Source organism: Falco rusticolus, chromosome 2 (genome assembly GCF_015220075.1).
Source record: "Falco rusticolus isolate bFalRus1 chromosome 2, bFalRus1.pri, whole genome shotgun sequence".
Lineage (NCBI taxonomy): Eukaryota > Metazoa > Chordata > Aves > Falconiformes > Falconidae > Falco > Falco rusticolus.
In genome coordinates, this window is record NC_051188.1 from 14,107,422 (window position 1) to 14,127,412 (window position 19,991).

Below are 19,991 nucleotides of genomic sequence, written 5' to 3' on the forward strand. Positions count from 1 at the left end.
GTTAGCACCAGGTATCAGTTTTAATAAGTGTTAAGAAAGAGCTTATTATAGATAATGGAGAAGAGGAGATACCCAGATTAGGCTTGCTTCTGGTTAAGAATGAGGATAACTGGCCTGAGAAGCCAGAAAACCATTAAGACATATTGCTTACCTGTAATACTCCCTATTGAGAGCAGAAATAAAGTTCAAGTATGATAAAATGGAGAAAATCTTAAGATTTGTAGGACAGAAGTAGGAAAGTTAGAAACCCACCTAAGGAATAACATACTCTGGAAAATAATTTTTTTTTTTTTTTTTTGAGCTGCAATATTTTTAAGCAAGTTTGTTTTGACCCAATACAAAGGCAGGCCTTGGTATTCTTAAAAGATGTTGTTCAGACATGGTGGTGTGGGTGGTACTTAACATAGTTACAAAAAATTAGTTTCTGTCTCTCACATACTTTTAAACATATTTTAATGGCAATTTGGCACTATTGTGTCTTAATGAAAATGATAATCAGCACGATATGTTCTTCAAGATTATTAGGCCTGTTAATTCATGAATAAGTAAATTATTTGATGTGCAACAAAGAAGTAGTTTTGGAGCTGGCACCCAGTAAAGTGTTTAGTCTCTCTGTAATTTTTTTTAAAAATTATTTTTGTTTCTTTACCACACAAGTGTCTTTGTAAGATTTTTACTGAAACTAACTTGAATTACTTAGTGAAATTATTCAGGTCATAATTTGCTTTATTTTAACCTTTTATTTTAATCCTTCTTCATAACAACTCAGGTAATTTTATTGTTACTCTTTAGAATGATGAATCTCTAAAACCTAAAGGCTAACAGAGAAATAAATAATTAGAAGTTCACTAAGTGGTTACAGTCTTGTCATGTTTTATGATAGGAAGAGCAAGTTCAGTTCAGCTTCTAGCAAGACTAAACACCATAAAACATTAAACATTAATTGTGTGAGTTTGAGTGCTAGCATTCAAAACTGGTGATCATCACACTGATCACAAAACCTGACCATGATGTGGTTAAATGAGTACATAGTCACCGATTAAATTTACACTATACATGTCCTTGACTTCACTAGTTATTAGAACTGCTTTATACATTTCAGTGAGTTAATTAAATTGATTTCTAAACTGGTCAGTTTGAACTACTTTATACTGTTTTGTGGATGCTCTTAAGTAGGGATCTTTAACTTGAATTATGTTGGATTCATTTCTCTCAGCAAGCTGTCAAGGTAAACTAACAGTTTATTTTAAAGGGAAGAAATACGTAATTGCACAAACAAGTTTTTACCAGCTGAAGAAGAAATGTAGGGGTTTTTTTTGAAAGAAGAAAAGACTTTTTTTTGTGTAAGTTCAATTTCTCTATCTGCTTGTCACTTAATTTAGTATTAAACAGATCTTTTCATAGCCCACCTATATTTCCAGTAACTCAAACAACAAAAATTTGTGGGCTCAGAGAAAATCTGTGTTTGAACATCTGTATTTATTATTTAAATTGAAAAATAATATCAACAATATCAATGTATGTCATAGAAAGTTCTCTACCTTGCAAACAAGGTGGAAAACAACAATAGCATTTGAATCTTAACAGTAACAGCTTTACAGCTGTCATGGGGTATATCCAGAGAGTAATAAAGATGTCCAGTGACTTTCTATGGGCTCTTTTTTGTAATCAAAATTTCTCCAGAAGGGGAAAGGTGAATGATATAATCTCTTTAAGTTATTCTGTCTCATTTTCAAAGGGGCTAAACAGGTAAACAGAGCAATTTGCTTAAGTGAAGATCATGACTGCCCAGTTGAACACATTATTAAAGGCACATAACGTTCAAAGTCAAGTAACTGTGTTTTAAGTAAATGCTGTCTTTTATAGTGACATATTTCTTGGTTTTTTGCTTCTTATGGTTCTATTTTCGTACTAACGCCTTCCTGATTTACCTACTGTTTACTTTGTAATTCCATATGCCAAAGCTGTGATGCACAGCTAAGTGCTCAAATATATAATTTATCTCTAAAGTTGTCTTAATGTTCCTAGTATTTTAAGTTTACATACCTATGAAACAAGTTTGCCCATAAAAAAGCAAACTGTATGAGTAACTTGACACATGGAAAAAAAGAAATACGTTTACTTCCACATAATACTATCTGTTCTTCAATAAACAAACAAAGAAATTTACCATTCTGGATCTTTTCCTCAAATTAGTAGGTAGAATATATTGCCTTAAATATAAATAAAGAAACCCCAATACTGCTGTTTGGTACGTTAATTATTTTTTTAAAAGACCATGAGATGATTTCCAGAAATTCTTTGTATCACTGAATTTTTAGAAATTAAAAGTAATGGACTTAACTTTAAAAATGAGATTTAAGTCTTAAACCTATTCTTGGTATACCCCACAAAAAATAACATCAATAGCTTTATGTTCCATAATGGCCTTCCAATTCTGAAAAAAATCCAACAGCTTTACTATCTTTACTGTTTAGAAAAGAACAGTAAAACTAAAAACCAATTATTTTTTTCTTTTTTAACTCTATGGAACAAATTATTTTTGGACATTAAACTGAAATGTTTAGGTTTGATAAAAGTCTTGCCTAGTTAAATTTGTCAGTGTGTAAGACAGTAAAGTTTTAATGAATGTATATAAGTACCTGCATATATGTAGGTACAATATATGTACATGTCTTTAGTCTTCCAACTTGTTCGCACCCAGCCAGCTGGTACTGTCGTAACCCCACACAGTGATATCTGTCTTAGCCAGAAACCTGGGCCTAATGGCTATTGCATTAGGAAAGCTGAAGGGGTAAATGATGGTCAAGAGTGGAAGAACCATGGTATTTTATCTTCATGAGGAAAAGGGACATGCAGCAGAATGTAATGAACATGGCGACGTCTGTAGGAAAGAAAGCCTGCTGCTAAAAATCTCTAGTGTTCTGTGGATTTTCTTTATTTATTCTCACCTGATTTTAAACTACTTTATAAACCAAGCTATAAAAAATGGCATATCAGGCACCTGTAATTATTGTGACACTATACTGTATATCTGAAATAATGTGTTTGCATTTCCCACTGTATTGTCAAAAGAACTACACTTTATAATTGTCTGAACAATGAAATAATCTCCTTTTGTTTGACTGACAATGGTGAAACAGGCATCATTGTTTTTAGATATATTGTTCAAAATTAAAACTGATTTTGTCAGCTTGGAAGCTATTGCTGCCAGTGCTGTCTGGAGTTGTTGTTAGCTGGCAGAATCCAAGGGAAACTGGCTGAAGCAATGGCAGGAAATGGTGCACTGGAGAGAATCTTCAGTCCTGCCTTTGATCATCTGAGAGAGACACTTTGATAAAACTACCCACAGAAAAGAGGTGTGAATCAGTTTGTTTTTCTTTTTTTTTCTTTTTTTTTTTTTTTTTTTTTTTTAAGTTCTTTCTGTCTTTTTGGATTGAATTTCATCCCAGAGACTCTTAAAAGTGTTTTTGGATTGAATTTCATCCCAGAGACTCTTAAAAGTGATGGGGAATGACAAAAATCAAGTGTTCACAAGGGAGAAAAATGATTTCTCCAAAATTTATGTTTTCATAGTTAAAGGAAAAAAAGCAGAGATACTAAACAGTGAGGAAATTTGTATTGCATTAATTTTCTAGTATATTATATGCAAATAGGCAAGGGCAAAAATTGGCCTGTAGAGGCCGGTGAACAAGGACAGCTGGGGGTAAGATGTGCTACAGCAGTGTATATAGGAATGGGAGACACAGCAGGTTTATTTTTGGATTTGTAGCTACCCTGTAATATTTAATCTGCTTGTGCTATGAAAACAGAAGTTATCTGGGGGCAGAATGCCATGATCTGTCTTCAGTTGTTTACCTTGCTCATCAATGGTGACACGATTTACATTTTAAAAGAGCAGCTGAGTAAAAATTGGTGTATTAAAATAAAAAACAATGAAAGTAAACCAGCTAATTCAAATCTCAGGTTTACAAACGAGAAAAGTTAACATGGGTCCTCCTCTGGTCCTTAGTTTAGTTTTACTGTGTAATGTCTCACTGAATTAAGATCATAGAGTTGTTTTGTTTTCCTTATTCTTTGCCTCTTCTGAAACACTGAAAATCCTGGATGGTCCCCCTTAAAACTGTGGCCCATTTGCTATGTCCTCAAACCATCAGGAGGAAGCTGAGATTCTTTCCCTCTCTCCCCAGTATAACAGAAAAATCAGACTAAATTTTGTTGACGCAAAGTGGATGGATCATAGAATCACTTAGGTTGGAAAAGACCTCTGAGATCATCAAGTCTAACCGTTAACCCACAACCAAACTAAGTCCATCACCAAACTATTCACTAAGCGCCACATCCATGTATTTTTTAAATAGCTCCAGAGATGATGATGCCACCCCCTCCCTGGGCAGCCTGTTCCAATGCTTCAGCACCCCTTTCAGTGAAAAGTTTTTCCTTATACCCAATGTAAACCTCTCCTGGTGTAACTTGAGGCCATTTCTTCTTGTCCTGTCTCTTGTTATCTGGGAGGAGAGACTGATCCACACTTGCCTACAGCCCCCTTTCAGGCAGCTGTAGAGAGCAATAAGATCCCCCCTGAGTGTCCTCCTCTCCAGACTAAGCAACCCCTGTTCCCTCAGCCGCTCCTCACAAGACTTGTGCTCCAGACCCTTCACCAGCTCTGTTGCCCTTCTCTGGACACACTCCAGCACTTCAATGTCTTTCTTGCAGTGAGGGGCCCCAAACTGAAGAGAGTATTTGAGATGAAACCTCACCAGTGCAGAGTACAGGGGGACAATCCCTTCCCTAGTCCTGCTGGCCACACTGTTTCTGATACAAGCCAGGATGCTCTTGGCCTTCTTGGCCACCTGGGCACACGGCTGGCTCATGTTCAGTCCTCTGTCAGCCAGCACCCCCAGGTCCTTTCCCACCAGGCAGCTTTCCAGCTGCTCTTCCCCCGCCCCCATAGCATTCGGTGGGGCTGTTGTGGCCCAAGAGCAGGACCCAGCACTGAGCTTGGTTGAACCTCATACAGTGGCCTCAGCCCATCGATCCAGCCTGTCCAGATCCCTCTGCAGAGCCTTCCTATCCTCAAGCAGATCAACACTTTTTTCATCTTTTCTAAACGTATATATTTTTACCTAATTCCCTCCTCACGCCAGTTTTTTTTTGAGGAAAGAATATGAGGAAATAAATTATTTCATTAACTGAATTAATTATATCATTGTTTAATTCCTCACAATATCAGTGCACTACATCTTTTCTGAAGGTCAAGAGTTTTCTGTGGTTCAGGAAACATTTTCCAAGATGTAGCTTATGAAAGTAAGCTCAAACAAGTTAAGAACATCCACTTGCAGCTATAATATTTGTATTAATTAATTTTCTTTTTTTATGTCTGCAGAACCAGTACAAGCACTTTGAATGAGTGTAGCCTGGTTTGATTTCTTAATGTCTGCCTCCCCTTAGTGAATAGATTGTCAGAAGAGATCTACACATCTAAGAGTATAGTAGAAACTGAAATTCTTTGTAATTATAATTCCATGATCGAAATTTTCTGAAATGTTAACAAGATGTAAACACAGGTGTGGTAAAACTAGTGGTAATATTTTCAAATTAAAGATTTTTTTTTTCCACTGGATGCATTATGAAGTCTTCTTTACAGAAAATTTTAAATAGTGATATGATGCCACCCATTTGGTTTGAACTCTCTCATGTGATTTTAGCTTTGCATTTTCCTTAGCTGCAAAATTATCTTTTCTTATATACTTTCAGTGCTGAAATAAAGGATCTACAATTAGAGACTTTCTCTTTCAATTTACTGGAATTAGGCCAAGCTAACACATGACTGCTTTTCTGTATAATTAGCTATGAAAATTAGCATATTTCTAATGTCCTTTTGTCCTTGTTTAAGTCTGGTTCAATTTATAAAATCAGTTTAATTTAAAATCAGATTAATTAATTTAATTATTTGTATTAATTATTTATTTTATTTATTTATTTTTTTACTTTAATTAATATAAAGTTTTGGTCCTTTAATAGGTAACCTTATGTGGCCAAAGAGTCCCATAAGTGCAGATAGAAAGACTGCAAGTGATACACTCACTAATCACACATAAAAACAATGTTCAAAGCATGGACTATACCTGCCTCTCCATTTTCAGTAGTAATCTACATAAGCATACTTAATTACATCACATTTTTTATTTTTAATAATTTATAAATATTCCAACATAACATGGGAATCAGAAATAAAATAAGTGAATATGTCAGGGATTATATTCACTTTCTAGTTTCTTGGATATTTTTATGGTGCGACTTGTCACAATAGTAAGTTTTACTGATAGGTCTTGTTAATTTTGATGGATAAACTAATATAACTAGAATTTAAAGGAATGTTCAGGATAAGAAAAATAGAAAGCATAACATCATATTTTACAAAAGGCATTACCAGACTTTTTTTAAGAGCTTATTTACATAACCATGTGTCCTCTTGGCTTCTTCTCTCCCTCTGCTGCTTTGCATGAAACCTCTAGTGAAGAGCAGGAAGGTGACAAGCCATCCTGAGACAGCATTCAGTTTTGGATATAAGTGTCACTCTTGTGCCACCCTGCTATTCTTGTTTGGCAGTAGGTGTTAGAAATTGAATTGCAAAATACTTATAATTCCAAGTAATTATCAGGGAGGGGTGAGAAGCACATTCAATTCCTACAGCAATTTTACCTTGGTTCCCTTATAACCACTAATCAGGACTGTGCCGAAGGGTTTCTGTCTCTTGGAAGAAAATAGCTAAACTTTTAATAAAAGCAGGCATCATTCCACATATCTTTCAGAAGCACAAAAAAGCCAAGCAGGTGCAATGATGGGCCTGATACTTCACTCCCTGTCAAACAGGTGACTGAAAACACTGTCCTGATAGAGCCTTCTTTGGGTAATGAAAAGGATTTGCCAGCACTTGTCCAGCATGCACCAGAACATCCAGTAGCCCCAGGCTTGTGTTTAACTGGCTGACTTTTGCCTGATGCATTAGCAGAATTTCAGCACATTAACAGCAAAAACTACATGTGTCCTTCATTATATTTCATTGCATTTTTCTGAAATGTTGTTCTTAGTTTGTATTTTATAGACCATGTGAGTTTGCCAAAGTGAAGCATCTTACACAGCAAAGAAAATGCCATGCTGAAAATTTTAAGCTGCATGTAGTTTGTATTGCTTCCAAATTCTAAATTCTCTGCCTTCATGAATGGAAATAGAGAAAAGAAATAAAAAAGAAAAAGTTCTCTGTCATTGAACACAACCTACAACCAGTTGGAACTCACAAGCTAAAGAAAAGTGACAAATTTTTGCAAGACAAGTTCTGATAGACATGGAAAGAACTGGGACAGATCAATGGAAATAAGTGCTGTCAACACAATCAATGACATTGCTCTCTGGAAACCAGAAGAGGCTCATGACTTTTAGTTGAGGAGGATATTCTTTCCCCAGAAAAAAAACTTCAAGAAATTATTTCAAAAACTGTACGAAACTATTTCAGAAATAAAAAAAACAATCAATGAGGAAAAAATCAAGAGATGCCCTTCCAGTTCTCCTGACAGAACTCTGACAACTTTTTGGCATTATTAGGGAAATGTGAGTACTTTGTAGGGGGTGCCAAAGCTGTTGATCTTCATGACAGTGAACTCCATTTTAAGGTGCCAAAAATAAATAGAAAAATAGTAATAACACCACTTCAGCCACTTGACACAGAACGCAGAAATGGTAGGAAAAATAAAAGGGAAATAACTTGGTCTTTGCAGACTTCCATGCACATCAGATAGTGCCAGTTTATGCAAAATTCACAGTATGCTGAATTAGATATGAATGTGTTCTGTGGTCTGGGTAATTCCATAGAAATATGATCCTGCTTGGTCTGGATAATATTTGTGTACGAATATCAAATAGCACAGGTATCTGTTGTTAATTAATATAGTACTCTATGGCTAGAGCCTCCGGATCTGATTCTGAGCTATTATACATTTCACAGCTTAATTCATAGCTGTTGTATTGTGACAGGTTACAGGGACAAGGAACTGTCCTAATTTTTTGTTGGTGGTGGTGGTGGTGGGTTTTTTGATATGTAATGGTAACCTCCAAGGTGATGGTTAATCCAGTATCCTGGCTAAATTCCATTTGCACGTATACAAAACCAACCTCTGCACTTTCAGGTTATGACATTTTTAATTTCTGACCCTAATATCTGTCAATACTGTCAGGCAAGGAGGATCTCTAACTGCTTCTTGAAAATATTATATTCCAATACTTTACCCTGAAGTGCATTAAAGAAAGGTCTTCCAACTTACCCAGAATCTCTGCAAAAAATGAATCTTCAATTAATAAAAGCCTTGCAGCCACCATTAGCACACTTTCTTATGCAACATAAAATTAAGTTATCTTCCAAAGAATAAACAAATGAGAAAATGTCAGCACCACCAGCTACTAAGTGCTATGCTGTCTATGGATTGTTCTAAACTAAAAAATGACAGGGTGTCTAGATAGCATGCATGTATAAAGTTTATAGTAGATAATTTATCTGAATCTATAAAGGAACCTGAAATGCTCTAGTTGTGAGCTACTGTGATTCTAAACATTTACTTTAAAGATCAGGAAAAAAATTCCCCATAGAAAATAATGAAGACAGTGGTAATATGGAGAGAACTATTTAAGAAAGGCAGCCGGGGTGTCTGCCCTCCTGCTTTATCACTAATACTGCAGAAGGTTTTACATTATGGTATCCGGGCTTCAAATTAAATGTCAAATTCAATTTGCCACTGAACACCTGAAGTGTGTGACTGCCCTTAGAGGGGTAACCTGACAGCACAATTTCATAATTGGTGTCTGCCCTAATACTGAGTTAAAATACAGGAAGAGATGTTGACTGCAGTTGTATCTTACTCTTTAAAAATAAACAATCCACCCCCAGATAGGTTAAAACACATTTGGCTGAAATTTGAGCCCTTAGTACAGTCCACTGGCTTTATTTAAAATCTTTGGAAATACAGTGTTAAATACAGTATAATAACAGATACAAACCACCTTGATGGGATCATGCCACCGGTTACATCTTTATGTCTCTGACATTTAGCTCATAATAAAATGAGATTTGTTAAAGAAAATGAAGAGGTGCTTATTCCATTTAGAGTACTTTATTTTTTTCTTTTCTATTCAGACAAGCTTGTGTTTTAATAATGAGATTTCTAATCCACTTTAATATCCTATCATTATATCTTAGTGAACTGTCTGCCATATAAGTAATAATAATGAGGTATGTTTAAATATAAAAATGCATCCTTAAGCATCTAGACACTTTTAGTACTAGTTGTAATTAGAAACTTAAGAAACATGTGCAATTAAATATGCTCATAAAAAAACAGATATGTCTCTGTAGCACCAGTCAATTTGTTGCATCATTAATATCCTTCAGTATGGCAGTTTAAAAACATATTGCAGTGTTTCAAGTGGAAAATAGCTAAGAACAGAAGTATTAACATTTAAACCACCATAACGGTTTCAGAACAACTGAGTGTTTCAAGTATCTTCTCCCTCCTAATTTTGTTTTTACAGATGCATTTTCAGATTCTACATCTTTATATATACCTCTAACAACTAAGTTCCAAAGATATGGTCTTCTTACTGTATATTAAATACATTCTTTGTTATCCTGAGATGTTACAACTATTAATTGTAATGAGATAGTCTAGTCCAACCATTTAAATAAAACAGATAATATTTTATTCACTTTTTCTTATTAATCTGAATAGTTTGAGATTGAATTGAATATACATTTAAAAAATATGCTCAGTGTTAAGACTTGTTTCCAAACGTGTCTAAAGAAATTTGTGTCTCTTAACCTTAATAAATTTTTACCCTGTCTTGCATTGAAGATGTAATCCTTTTTACTTGTTTCTTTTTTTTGTGGAGAATTCTCTCATCTGAATACATAAGCAATAAAACCTTTGTGCTTGTGTAAAATCCTTGTAAAATGGTGATGTACCCTTGTCATGGGGTCTGTACATACAGATCAACTCAACTTGAGAAGACATGGTTTATTCTTTCTCAAATAACAGGATAAAAATTACAGAAAGACACCTCATATTTGAAAAGCAGAATAGTGTTTTGGTTAGAACAGGGAAGTGGTTGAGTCATCATCCCTGGAGCATTTAAAAGACCTGTAGATGTTTAGGGACATGATTTAGTGGTGAACTTGGCAGTCTTATGTTTATAGTTGGAGTCGATCTTAGAGGCCTTTGCCAACGCAAAAAATACTATGATTCTATGATCAGATAGAACTTTTTAGCTAAAATCTTGTATTAATTTTATTATATATTATGTTAAAGCAAAACAATTGACTAAAACTGGTCTCATTACCTAAACCTTAGGGCTGAACTAATGTGAAATCTGCCCCAGTAGCTAACGCAGGTATTAACCCAGACCTCACAAATGAGATGTGAAGACAAGGTTTCTATATGGTACTGTCATTTTTCTAATCTGTGGATTGTCACTGAGGCAGACTTGTAGTATATACACACTGATGGATCATTCACACACAGTCTTTTTACACAAACCTCTCTACGTATCTCCCATCCTCTCTATGCATGAAATGGTCCCCTCCACTCACTGCACGTAGCCTACATCCTTTTTGTATGAACGTCCTTACAGGCTGACAGCACCATGCAAGGCCTATATGCAGAAGGTAAGGAGGGTGTTGAAGGATCTTACTTTTCCTTAACACTCTTTTGGGAGCCTGTCCTGCACCTGCTTTATAAAGTAAATGAGATCTCACATCTTGGGCACAGAAAATTTATTGACCCTTTTCATATGTAGTATTGAACACCCTGGTGCACATACACCCTGTTATGCCAGAGCTGATTTGTCTGGAAGTGAGCACAGAAATGAATGGAATTTACATATCCACAGAGAGATTGTGGCCACTACTTCAGAGTATGATTTACACACAATCTACAGGGGTTTATATCCTTGTAGAGAGCTAAGTGGTGATGCTGGTTTGTGTTAATAAAACACATAATACCGTTAGTCTGGTGGTTGCGTTAAGTGGAAGGCTTAAGGTATGCTTATTCATACTGGCTGATACAATACCAGATGCAAGTGGCAGTCAAAGATATTTATTTATTTGCAGTCATCTTCCCTCGTAGCACTAGCTGGTTGCTGCAGAAGTGAGGCCAAGATGAGCTGCTCCTCTTACAAGTTGGAGGTCGATCTAATGAGTACATCTGAGATACAAAACAGCAGCAATGTCATGCTGCTCCTATCATTGTCCTTAATCCCCCTGCTTAGGTGAGCAAAAAAAAATTCCAGATGTGATTACTCTGGCACATCTTGTGATCTCCCAGAGGAATTTGGGCTGAATTTGGAAGAGGGCTGAAAAGAACAGCATAAGAATATACCATTTCCCTGCAATATTTGGTTGCAAATAAATCAAGTCTAATACAAACAATGCAGGTTGAGGGCATGTCAATAACATGACCCACAATACTATAACTGTTCCCCCCTGAACTTCTCAGGTTCTCTGGGGGCAACTGTAGGACTTAATAAAAGTACTTGAATATATTTCCTGAATAATTAAAATACCAAGGAATGTCCATCATGAAGCAAGTGTGATTTTATTGCAAGATGACTGGAATAGAAGTGAAATAACTGGTTCAGTTTTTTGCATATTGTAGAAACTTTCATACAGGCTTGATCAAAGAAGTGAAGACTGCTATGACTCAGTTTTAGCCATTTGAGAGTTAATTGAATAATTTGGGGTAGCTGTCTAGGCTTCTGCTGCAATCACGTTCCTCACAGTTAGCAAAAACCATAAGCTTGTTTACCTCACTCCAATGAATTTTCCTTCAGGTTGTCTATTTTTCTTCATTTACTAACAAGAGAGCTTATATACCTAATTTCCAGTGTCAAATTATACATAATTTTCCTCTTTATTTCCTATTGCTTACATGTGATTAATATTGACACAACTACAAAAAATTTCAGGGGAGCGTCAATAAGTGCTTATGGGACTTCAAGAAGTAACTGTTCATACAGTTCATACAAGAAACCCGAGAGCTTAACTGCGGTAGCTGTGAGAAAAACTATTGTACTTCCAGTCCAGTTTTAAAAAATCGAAAAAATCATGTTGGTGAGGTCAATCCATGTTGCAGTGCTCATTCACATACCTAAGCAGGAGCAGCAATGCTTTTTGAACTGCTTCGTCCCCAGCAGCTGCTTGTTCTCTGAAATGTGAGATGAATTTTAGAAACTCTGTCTGTTCGACAAATGGATGGGGGAAAAAACCCAGAACTAATTCCACTGCTTTCCTTCTTAGAAGGCCTCAACAAATAGGTATTTATTCACCTGAGAACATATCCAGGCCTAACAGAGGGACCAGTATGCTGCATCTGCATCACTGCCTGGGAGTGGTGCAGGAGTCCATGGCTGTACCCCTTCTGAGCAACTGGTACCTAAAGGCCTGAGTCACTTGACTTGCCTGCAGGGGACCCTAATTTTTTCAAGCTATATTCAAGTGAATGTACTCAAATAGCAGCACCTCACTATTGGTAGTTTAGAGAAGCTGAGAACTCTTTTTGCCATCTTCTCCTTCTCCTGAGCATGCTGATGACATTTTATGTCTGATTTGCAGTAAGAATCCCAAAAAGGATCTAGCTCCTCTAACAAATAAGATTGAATGGTCTCTGAAATAATTCAGCATTAAATGAGGCTTCTTCGTCAAATGAGTTGTTTAATGTACACTATTATTATTAATGGCTGATTTGATAAAAAAATAATATTAAGCACAATGAAAAAGCTGAGTCAATTGGCTGAGATTTTGTTTTGTTGCTTTCATCCATGTTTTGGCATGCTTGTGTTGGAAAGGGAGACATTCTGCATCTTAAGTTTATAGAATCACAGGATGGTCAGGGTTGGAAGGGACCTCTGGAGATCACCTAGTCCAAACTCCTGTGAAAGCAGGTTGCACAGGATTGTGTCCAGGCGGGTTTTGAATGTCTCCAGAGAAGGAGACTTCACAGCCTCTCTGGGAAGCCTGTTCCAGGGCTCTGTCACCCTCAAGGTAAAGAAATTCTTCCTCATATTCAGGTGGAACCTCCTGTGTTGCAGTTTGTGCCCATTGTCCCTTGTCCTTTCACTGGGCACCACTGACAAGAGCCTGACCCCATCCTCCTGACACTTGCTCTTAAGGTATTTGTAGACATGAATAAGATCCCCTCTCAGTCTTATCTTCTCCAGGCTAAACAGCCCCAGCTCTCTCAGCCTTTCCTCAAAAGGGAGATGATCCTGTCCTCTCATCATCTTTGTAACCTTCTGCTGGCCCCTCTCCAGTAGCTCCCTGTCTCTCTGGAACTGGGGAGCTCAGAACTGGACACAGCACTCCAGATGCGGCCTCACCAGGGCAGAGCAGAGGGTTAGGATCACCTCTCTCCACCTGCTGGCTGCAGTCCTGCTGATGCTCCCCAGGATCCCATTGGCCTTCTTGGCCACACGGGCACACTGCTGGCTCATGGGCAACTTGCTGCCCAAAAAGTCTTTTTATAGATATGTACATGAAAATATTTTAAAATACGAGAAAATAATCAATGTTTAATACAATATTAGTTTCTTTTTCTATGGGTACTGTGCAGGGTTTTCAAAACAGGTTTAGTTCCTCTGAATAATTCAGAACCTCTTGGAGTCACAGATTGCATTTGCAATCAAATATTTTGTTCTGTTTTACAGAGCAGTAGTTCAGATGTTCATTCACCAGTGCAGAAACTGTGATTGATACGATTTTCAGAAATAGCCAATTAGCTTTTTTAGTAAAGTAGCATTTTATGCTTCTTCCTAGAACTTGACTTGTATCTTTGAAAAATATATTAACAACATGAATACCCCCACCTCCACCCCCAAACTTATGAATTATTAATTTAGATATTGAAAGTCCTAGTTGCTTGCTAGGAGGAACCTGAGAAAGAAAGGTCCCACTGCAGAGCAAACTTTTAGTATTTTTAGCAGTAAATTAAGTATTCATAAAGTAACTCAGAAATTGTTTTATAAAACTGCTAAAACCTGTACTTTATTAAATTTTCTTTACAATAAGTTGAACTGTTATTAAAACTTGAAAATAAATGATCTCCCCTTGGAACAATAATCAATCCTACAAGACGCCTTGCTGTTTACATTGGCTTAATATCATTTCACTTTCAATTGTCCTAAAAGAAATTCCACTGACATTTCATTGTAAAACTGTCTATGGTATGACTTTTATCAAATATTAGCTTAGTATGTTTTTATTAAATTTAAACCTTTTTGTAAACAGTATTGTCAAAAAGACTTTGGACTGAGGAGATTAATTCTTTATTGAAAGCAAGCAGGAACATGAACTCAACGGAGGTTATTTATAACCCATATAACCAGTATCTGTCATAATCGTGGTCTAGTAGTTAACTTTATATGTAAATATATCATCAGAGAACTATCAACAAGCAAGCTCTTTTTAAAAATTTCCAGCCAAGCTATCTCTGTTGATGAACTTTGTAACATCTGAGCCTTTGCTTTTCTAAAGCCTTGAATTCTCCATGGACGGAGCGTTACCAAGCCTGATGCTCATGAGAGCAAAGAGGATGGGCTGAACTAGTGACTGCGGCAATTCAATTTATGTCTTTCAGGCCCTGATTGAAGTACAGGTTGTGCAGAGAGGGACAGAGACTTCGGTGTTGATTAGAAGACTATTTCAGTGCTTTAAACTGGAACTTCAGTTAGACCTCTGTCTTTTTTCAAGAGTATAATCAGCCTTTTATAGAAAGCCTAGTCAGTGATACTTAGCTCGTTGCATTTATTGATTTCATAGGTTTGCCACCTTGAGAAATCTCATTAGCAGTTTAGCTGTCCTTAGGCCAACGTCCTCCGCTTCCTAAATGTGAAGAAAAATATTTCCTAAAAATGCTATCTAAACCCATGTAAGTATATCTGTTATTTGTAGGATATGCTATTTTTTCCTTTCCGTTCAGACACATGGGTGGCAATAGCTCAATTTCTTACTCTCTTCAGTCCTTGCTTTTCCAACTCCACACAGAACATCAGAATTGCTTATCTCTGGTGTTATTTCTTCATTACCTGTGAGCACATTCCTTTTGCTAAAGGAAAGGGAAAATTGAATATCTTGAAGTGCTATTGACTTGGGCTTTCCTCTAATGTGTATTGATATAAGAAAAAGAAATATTACAGAGAAAACCTTTTTTTTTGGTGACAAGTCACATACTTTCCTCTGAGCAGTATAGTCGCTGTAGAGACAAAGACCCTTGTTACATTGTTTTGAGAGAGGATGTGGATTTATGTAATCAACCCTTTCACATTGGTACTGATAAATATGCATATGATGGAAAAGGGAAATGAGGTAGTGATAATGGAAAAAGCACTTTGGTATCAGTATCACAGTATTTATGCTAAAAGCTTCACTTCATAAATATTTTAATTAAAGAAAGAACAAATCTTTGCAGTCGCATATAAATTTATCATAAGTGCCAGAAAAAAACCCTAATGATAATAGGTATTATTATTATTATTAGTAGTAGCAGTAGTAGTAGTAGTACTACTACTACTACTACTACTACTACCAACACCATGGATTTACTGAATCTGATTCAAACATCTTGTGCATTACTGTTGTCAACAGTGCATTAGTACTCATGCTCTAAATAGTCACAAATTCTTTTGGGAGTCAGAACCATAAGAAAGTATCCGCGCTGTCACTACTAGCCAAAACAGTTCATTAAAACATACTGAGTGCTGAATGTTTGGATAATTGTCTACAATCAGCACAAAGATTTAAAACAAATTTCAAAACAATTTGGCAGAAATTTTGTGGAAAACAAAGGACTATGGATAGTACTGTATGGAAACTGAAAACCATATCTACTAATCCTTTGTGCAGAAAAATAAGTTAAATTTGTTAGATAAATTGTTTGCTGTGTGTTATATACACAAAATTTATTTTAGATCACTGTGTTTTACAAATTGCCATCAGGCAAAATTCATATCTTCAGTATTATAAAAGAAAAAAAAACCCACCTTACAGAATCTGCATATTTTGTGAAAAAAGAATAAGAACAGGCCAGGAAATAACCTCAACAAATGGTAAACACTCCATCCTTATGTTCCAAAGTTAGACTACAGAGCTCTGTCAAATCATGCTATTATGCCAAAGAAATCTGTAGAACATATTACATTCTGGAAAACTTCATTTTCTTTTCTTACACTGAATTACCAGTGAAGCCAACAAACTGTTCCAAAGAAACCAGTTGGATTTTTGTGAGGTCAAAATTTATATCTGGGGAAATAAAGAATTGATACTTTTCGGCTGGAATGATTCTGAAGTCTTTTTGAGCAGCATCTTCAGCTATATTCTTTTCCATTGGTAAGTGACTGTATATTCTGTCCTATATTCTTAGGATCAAAATGTAATTGCTTGTTTTAAAAGTTTCCTCATTCTGGGATGGAGATAATCAGAGCTGGGCAAAAAAAAATAATCCAGAAAATTAGGAAGATTTTCAAACCAAGAACAACTGAATACTGCTTGTATGTATGCCCTTAAGCTACTTCAAGAATAAGCCAGTGTTAAGAACTTTCTTACAAGACGTAAGAAAGTATTAATTAACTGTTTCTAAAGCAATCTCTCCTTTCTCTCTCTCTTTTTTTTTTTTTTCTTCTGTAAGAAAGACGGTGCTTTTCTTGATGGATTTATGGCACCTTTGGTCTTTTTGCTATAAGCATAAAGGAATTCTTCCATCACCCAAGACTCTGTAAAAGTCATTGCAAATATCAGATGACAGCTATTGACAGTAAAACCAGGAGTACATCCCTTCATTAAATCTAGATCAGAAATTAGACTATATGCCTATATTTCTTAAATATAGCATTTTCATACTCTTACCTGTATTATTTCCTAAAAAGCACCTTTGGGATTGTCCCACATGCCATGTGGTAGCCCCATATATGCAATATCAATGTCTTTGTTAGACTGCATGAACTGGACAGCTCAATTCTTAGATGTATGATGGCACTACCATGTTGCTGTGTACTACATTTGTCCATATGTCCAGGAAAGTGTTTTCCAAGTATCCCTGAAGAAACAGGAAATATAGAAAAAAATAAGTGAAGGTGCAAGATCCTTTCATTATTATGATAATAATCAAGATTTCTATGTATATCTTTTAAAAGTTACGCAGTGACATATTTTCCCCTTGCTTGTTTTGCTAGTAATTCATCTACTGAGATAAGCCAATGTATTTATACAACAAATATCCTAACAGGAAGGTCAGTGTCCAACATTCATGACTTAATTCAGAGCATCTCCCTGTCATTGTGCTCTGCTTTTACATTTTAATATGCCGGTGTAACAGGACTGAAGTTGGTTTTACATTGATAGGGTCAGGTTATGTAGGTCACAGTTAAGTGTCATGTAAAAAGTTGTTACAGCTATTTAGCTATAGGCTTCTTATCTGGCACAAGTTGACATAACTCTGCTGTCTTTACTGAAACTTTCATTACATATATATCCTTTTCCTGAGAGTTAAAATCATCATGTTTCAAGAATTCAAAGAGCAATGTGTATAACTGCATCTTTTATTTTGATGGTCCCTTTGCTTGGCATTCCGTTTCTGCTCAACCAATCACAACCTTTAGTATTTTTTAACAGTTTGATACAATAGACACAGTAATACCTAATACTACTAACAACAACAACAATCTCAAACTTTAATGCTGGAAGTTTTGTTATATTTTTCCCTGTTTATGCAACAGAGATATCACCAAGTTAACATAATTTCTGTGTTGCACCATTATAAAAGAAGCTGAAGGGAAGTGAGGATGAGGAAGATGAAAGAGTAATACAGTTGGCAAGGGGAGGGGAAAGCTGTGCTTTACCCTTTTTAACAGATATGTCCATAAGGGAAAAAAAAATTAAATATTAATGAAAATACTTATTTCCCAAAGGCCTGGCCAGCAAAGAATGCTGAATGAGATAATTCACTAACCAAAGGAACACAGTGACTGAAAAGAAGATTATCACTGAAGTGAAAACCAAAGGCAGCTGACATTAATAATTAATTGAGGAAGTTTCCTGTGGAGGTTTAGATGAGCTACAGGCACTATGTGCAAAGTCATTTGACTACTAGATTATTATATTCTCTTTCAGAGATGGTTATATTAATGTGTACACCTGATATTAAGGTTACCTGGAAGGAAGTACAATCCTAAATGGGATTTTTTATTTGTGTTGAAAACTGTACATGCTGTTCTGTATAAATGAGAGCTGACAAGTTACACCTTTAGACTGTTGCAAGAATAACTACCTGCGACCTAAACAGATGCTGTCTTCTTATGCTCTGTGTGTGTGTCTCTCTACATGTGTATGCATAAATGTTTTTCCCTATATATGAGGGAAAGACTGTCAAAATACGTTACAACTAGAGATGCTCAGAGAGCAGTTGAAACAGAATAATCCAGCAGGAATCAACTCATATATTATGAAGTTTTATTTTTATTTTTGGGGGGCTACAATATTGAGCTTTGTTTCTGCTCTCACATTGTGAGTATTCTATCATACAGGGTAGGACCCCTGAAACAGCAACTGTGGCATGTAATTAAACTGATTATAATCTGAAGGAGTCATATTATACCCAAAGGGGGTTTGGTAGAGGAGCAAAGCAAATTCTTTTGTCTCATTGTTCTGTCCTGTGGGATTGCTCTTGTAGTTGTAGATCACAGCCCCTGGGGCTGAAGATTCCTTCAACTCCAAGAGGAGGATCTCAAAGGCTTCCTAAGCAGATACAATTAATAAAGTGTAGGAAATAAGCTTTATGTTTGCAGTTTGATGTTTTTCAAGTCAAAGACTAGAAGTACACTCATGTCCATACACAACCAGCTGAAACTTCTTGTATCTTGGACTGAGTTTTCAGTCATTTGAACACAAAATCTCCAAGTTTCAGTGTGTTAAAGTTGCTGATATTGCTAAAGCAGTAGCTAAGAACAGTGTGATGAAGGATGTAGTGTGCCAAGATGTATGTATGAGTCATAGGACAGGCAGGAAACAAAAATCTGAGGAGTCATAAGAGGTAAGTATGAATAATCAATCTGTGCTGTATAAATGCTGGTTGTTTCAAATGCATTGATAGATTCTTTACACAACGAGTAAAATGGAAGGAACTGGAATCTATTTCAACCCAACTTGCAAGTACTAAAAATGCCTGAATTTTCCTAAAGCAAATATTATTTTATTCTGGCTTTTTAAAATGCTTTATACCAAATATCAACATACAGCTTTCAAGAAAAGAAGAACATATGCTAAGCTATATGCTTTGAATATGTTTGCTGTGAAAGATTTGTGTACTATCTTCTAAGTTTGGCTTTTTGGAAATTCAGAGCTTCAGTACACATATAGCTTTTAGGGTGATATCCATATATATTTATCCAAAGCACTGCCACAGACACTTTAGCTGTTAACACAGGTAACTACTACTGGAACAAGATCCCTCTGAGTATGTGTCAGGCCACCTGCCCCTGTGCATACAGAGCACTTTGGAACTAGACTTCTAATTGCATTAGGACCAGCTCTGGCTTTTGAATTGTCTATTATACTATTGCAAGATATTTTTAATTTTCCTAACAAAAATTTTTCTTTGTTTCACTAGGCTAAGCTTTAATGAAGAAACATCAACGCTGTTAACAACTGCACAAAGAGGGACTGAAGACCTTTGCAACCAATGATGTGGTTGTCATGGAAACTGTTTCTGTTTCTGTCACTCACTGGCTGTCTTTCAGGTAAATCAAAACAAAACCAAGAAAATTGCTTATTGTTTCAAGGGTCTTAACTGCAAACAGAAAAAGGAAGAGGTAAAAGCATGCCAGGGAAGATCAACATCATTATTAAAATTATTTGCCTGAGTGGCGAAATTGTAAAAATTTAGATTGAGAGATTTACCAGT

The 19,991-nt window shown here is 36.0% G+C and overlaps 1 protein-coding gene across 5 annotated transcripts in view; it reads left to right on the forward strand.

Moving 5' to 3' along the window:
* Positions 1-19,991, forward strand: part of CNTN5 (contactin 5) — a 678,576-nt gene that overhangs the window by 299,530 nt on the left and 359,055 nt on the right. For all 5 annotated transcript variants that reach the window (XM_037377787.1, XM_037377784.1, XM_037377786.1 and 2 more), the window contains one exon: positions 19,698-19,827. In XM_037377787.1, the coding sequence (XP_037233684.1) occupies positions 19,770-19,827 (58 nt within the window). In that variant the 5' untranslated portion in view covers positions 19,698-19,769. The remainder of the gene's footprint in view (positions 1-19,697; positions 19,828-19,991) is intronic.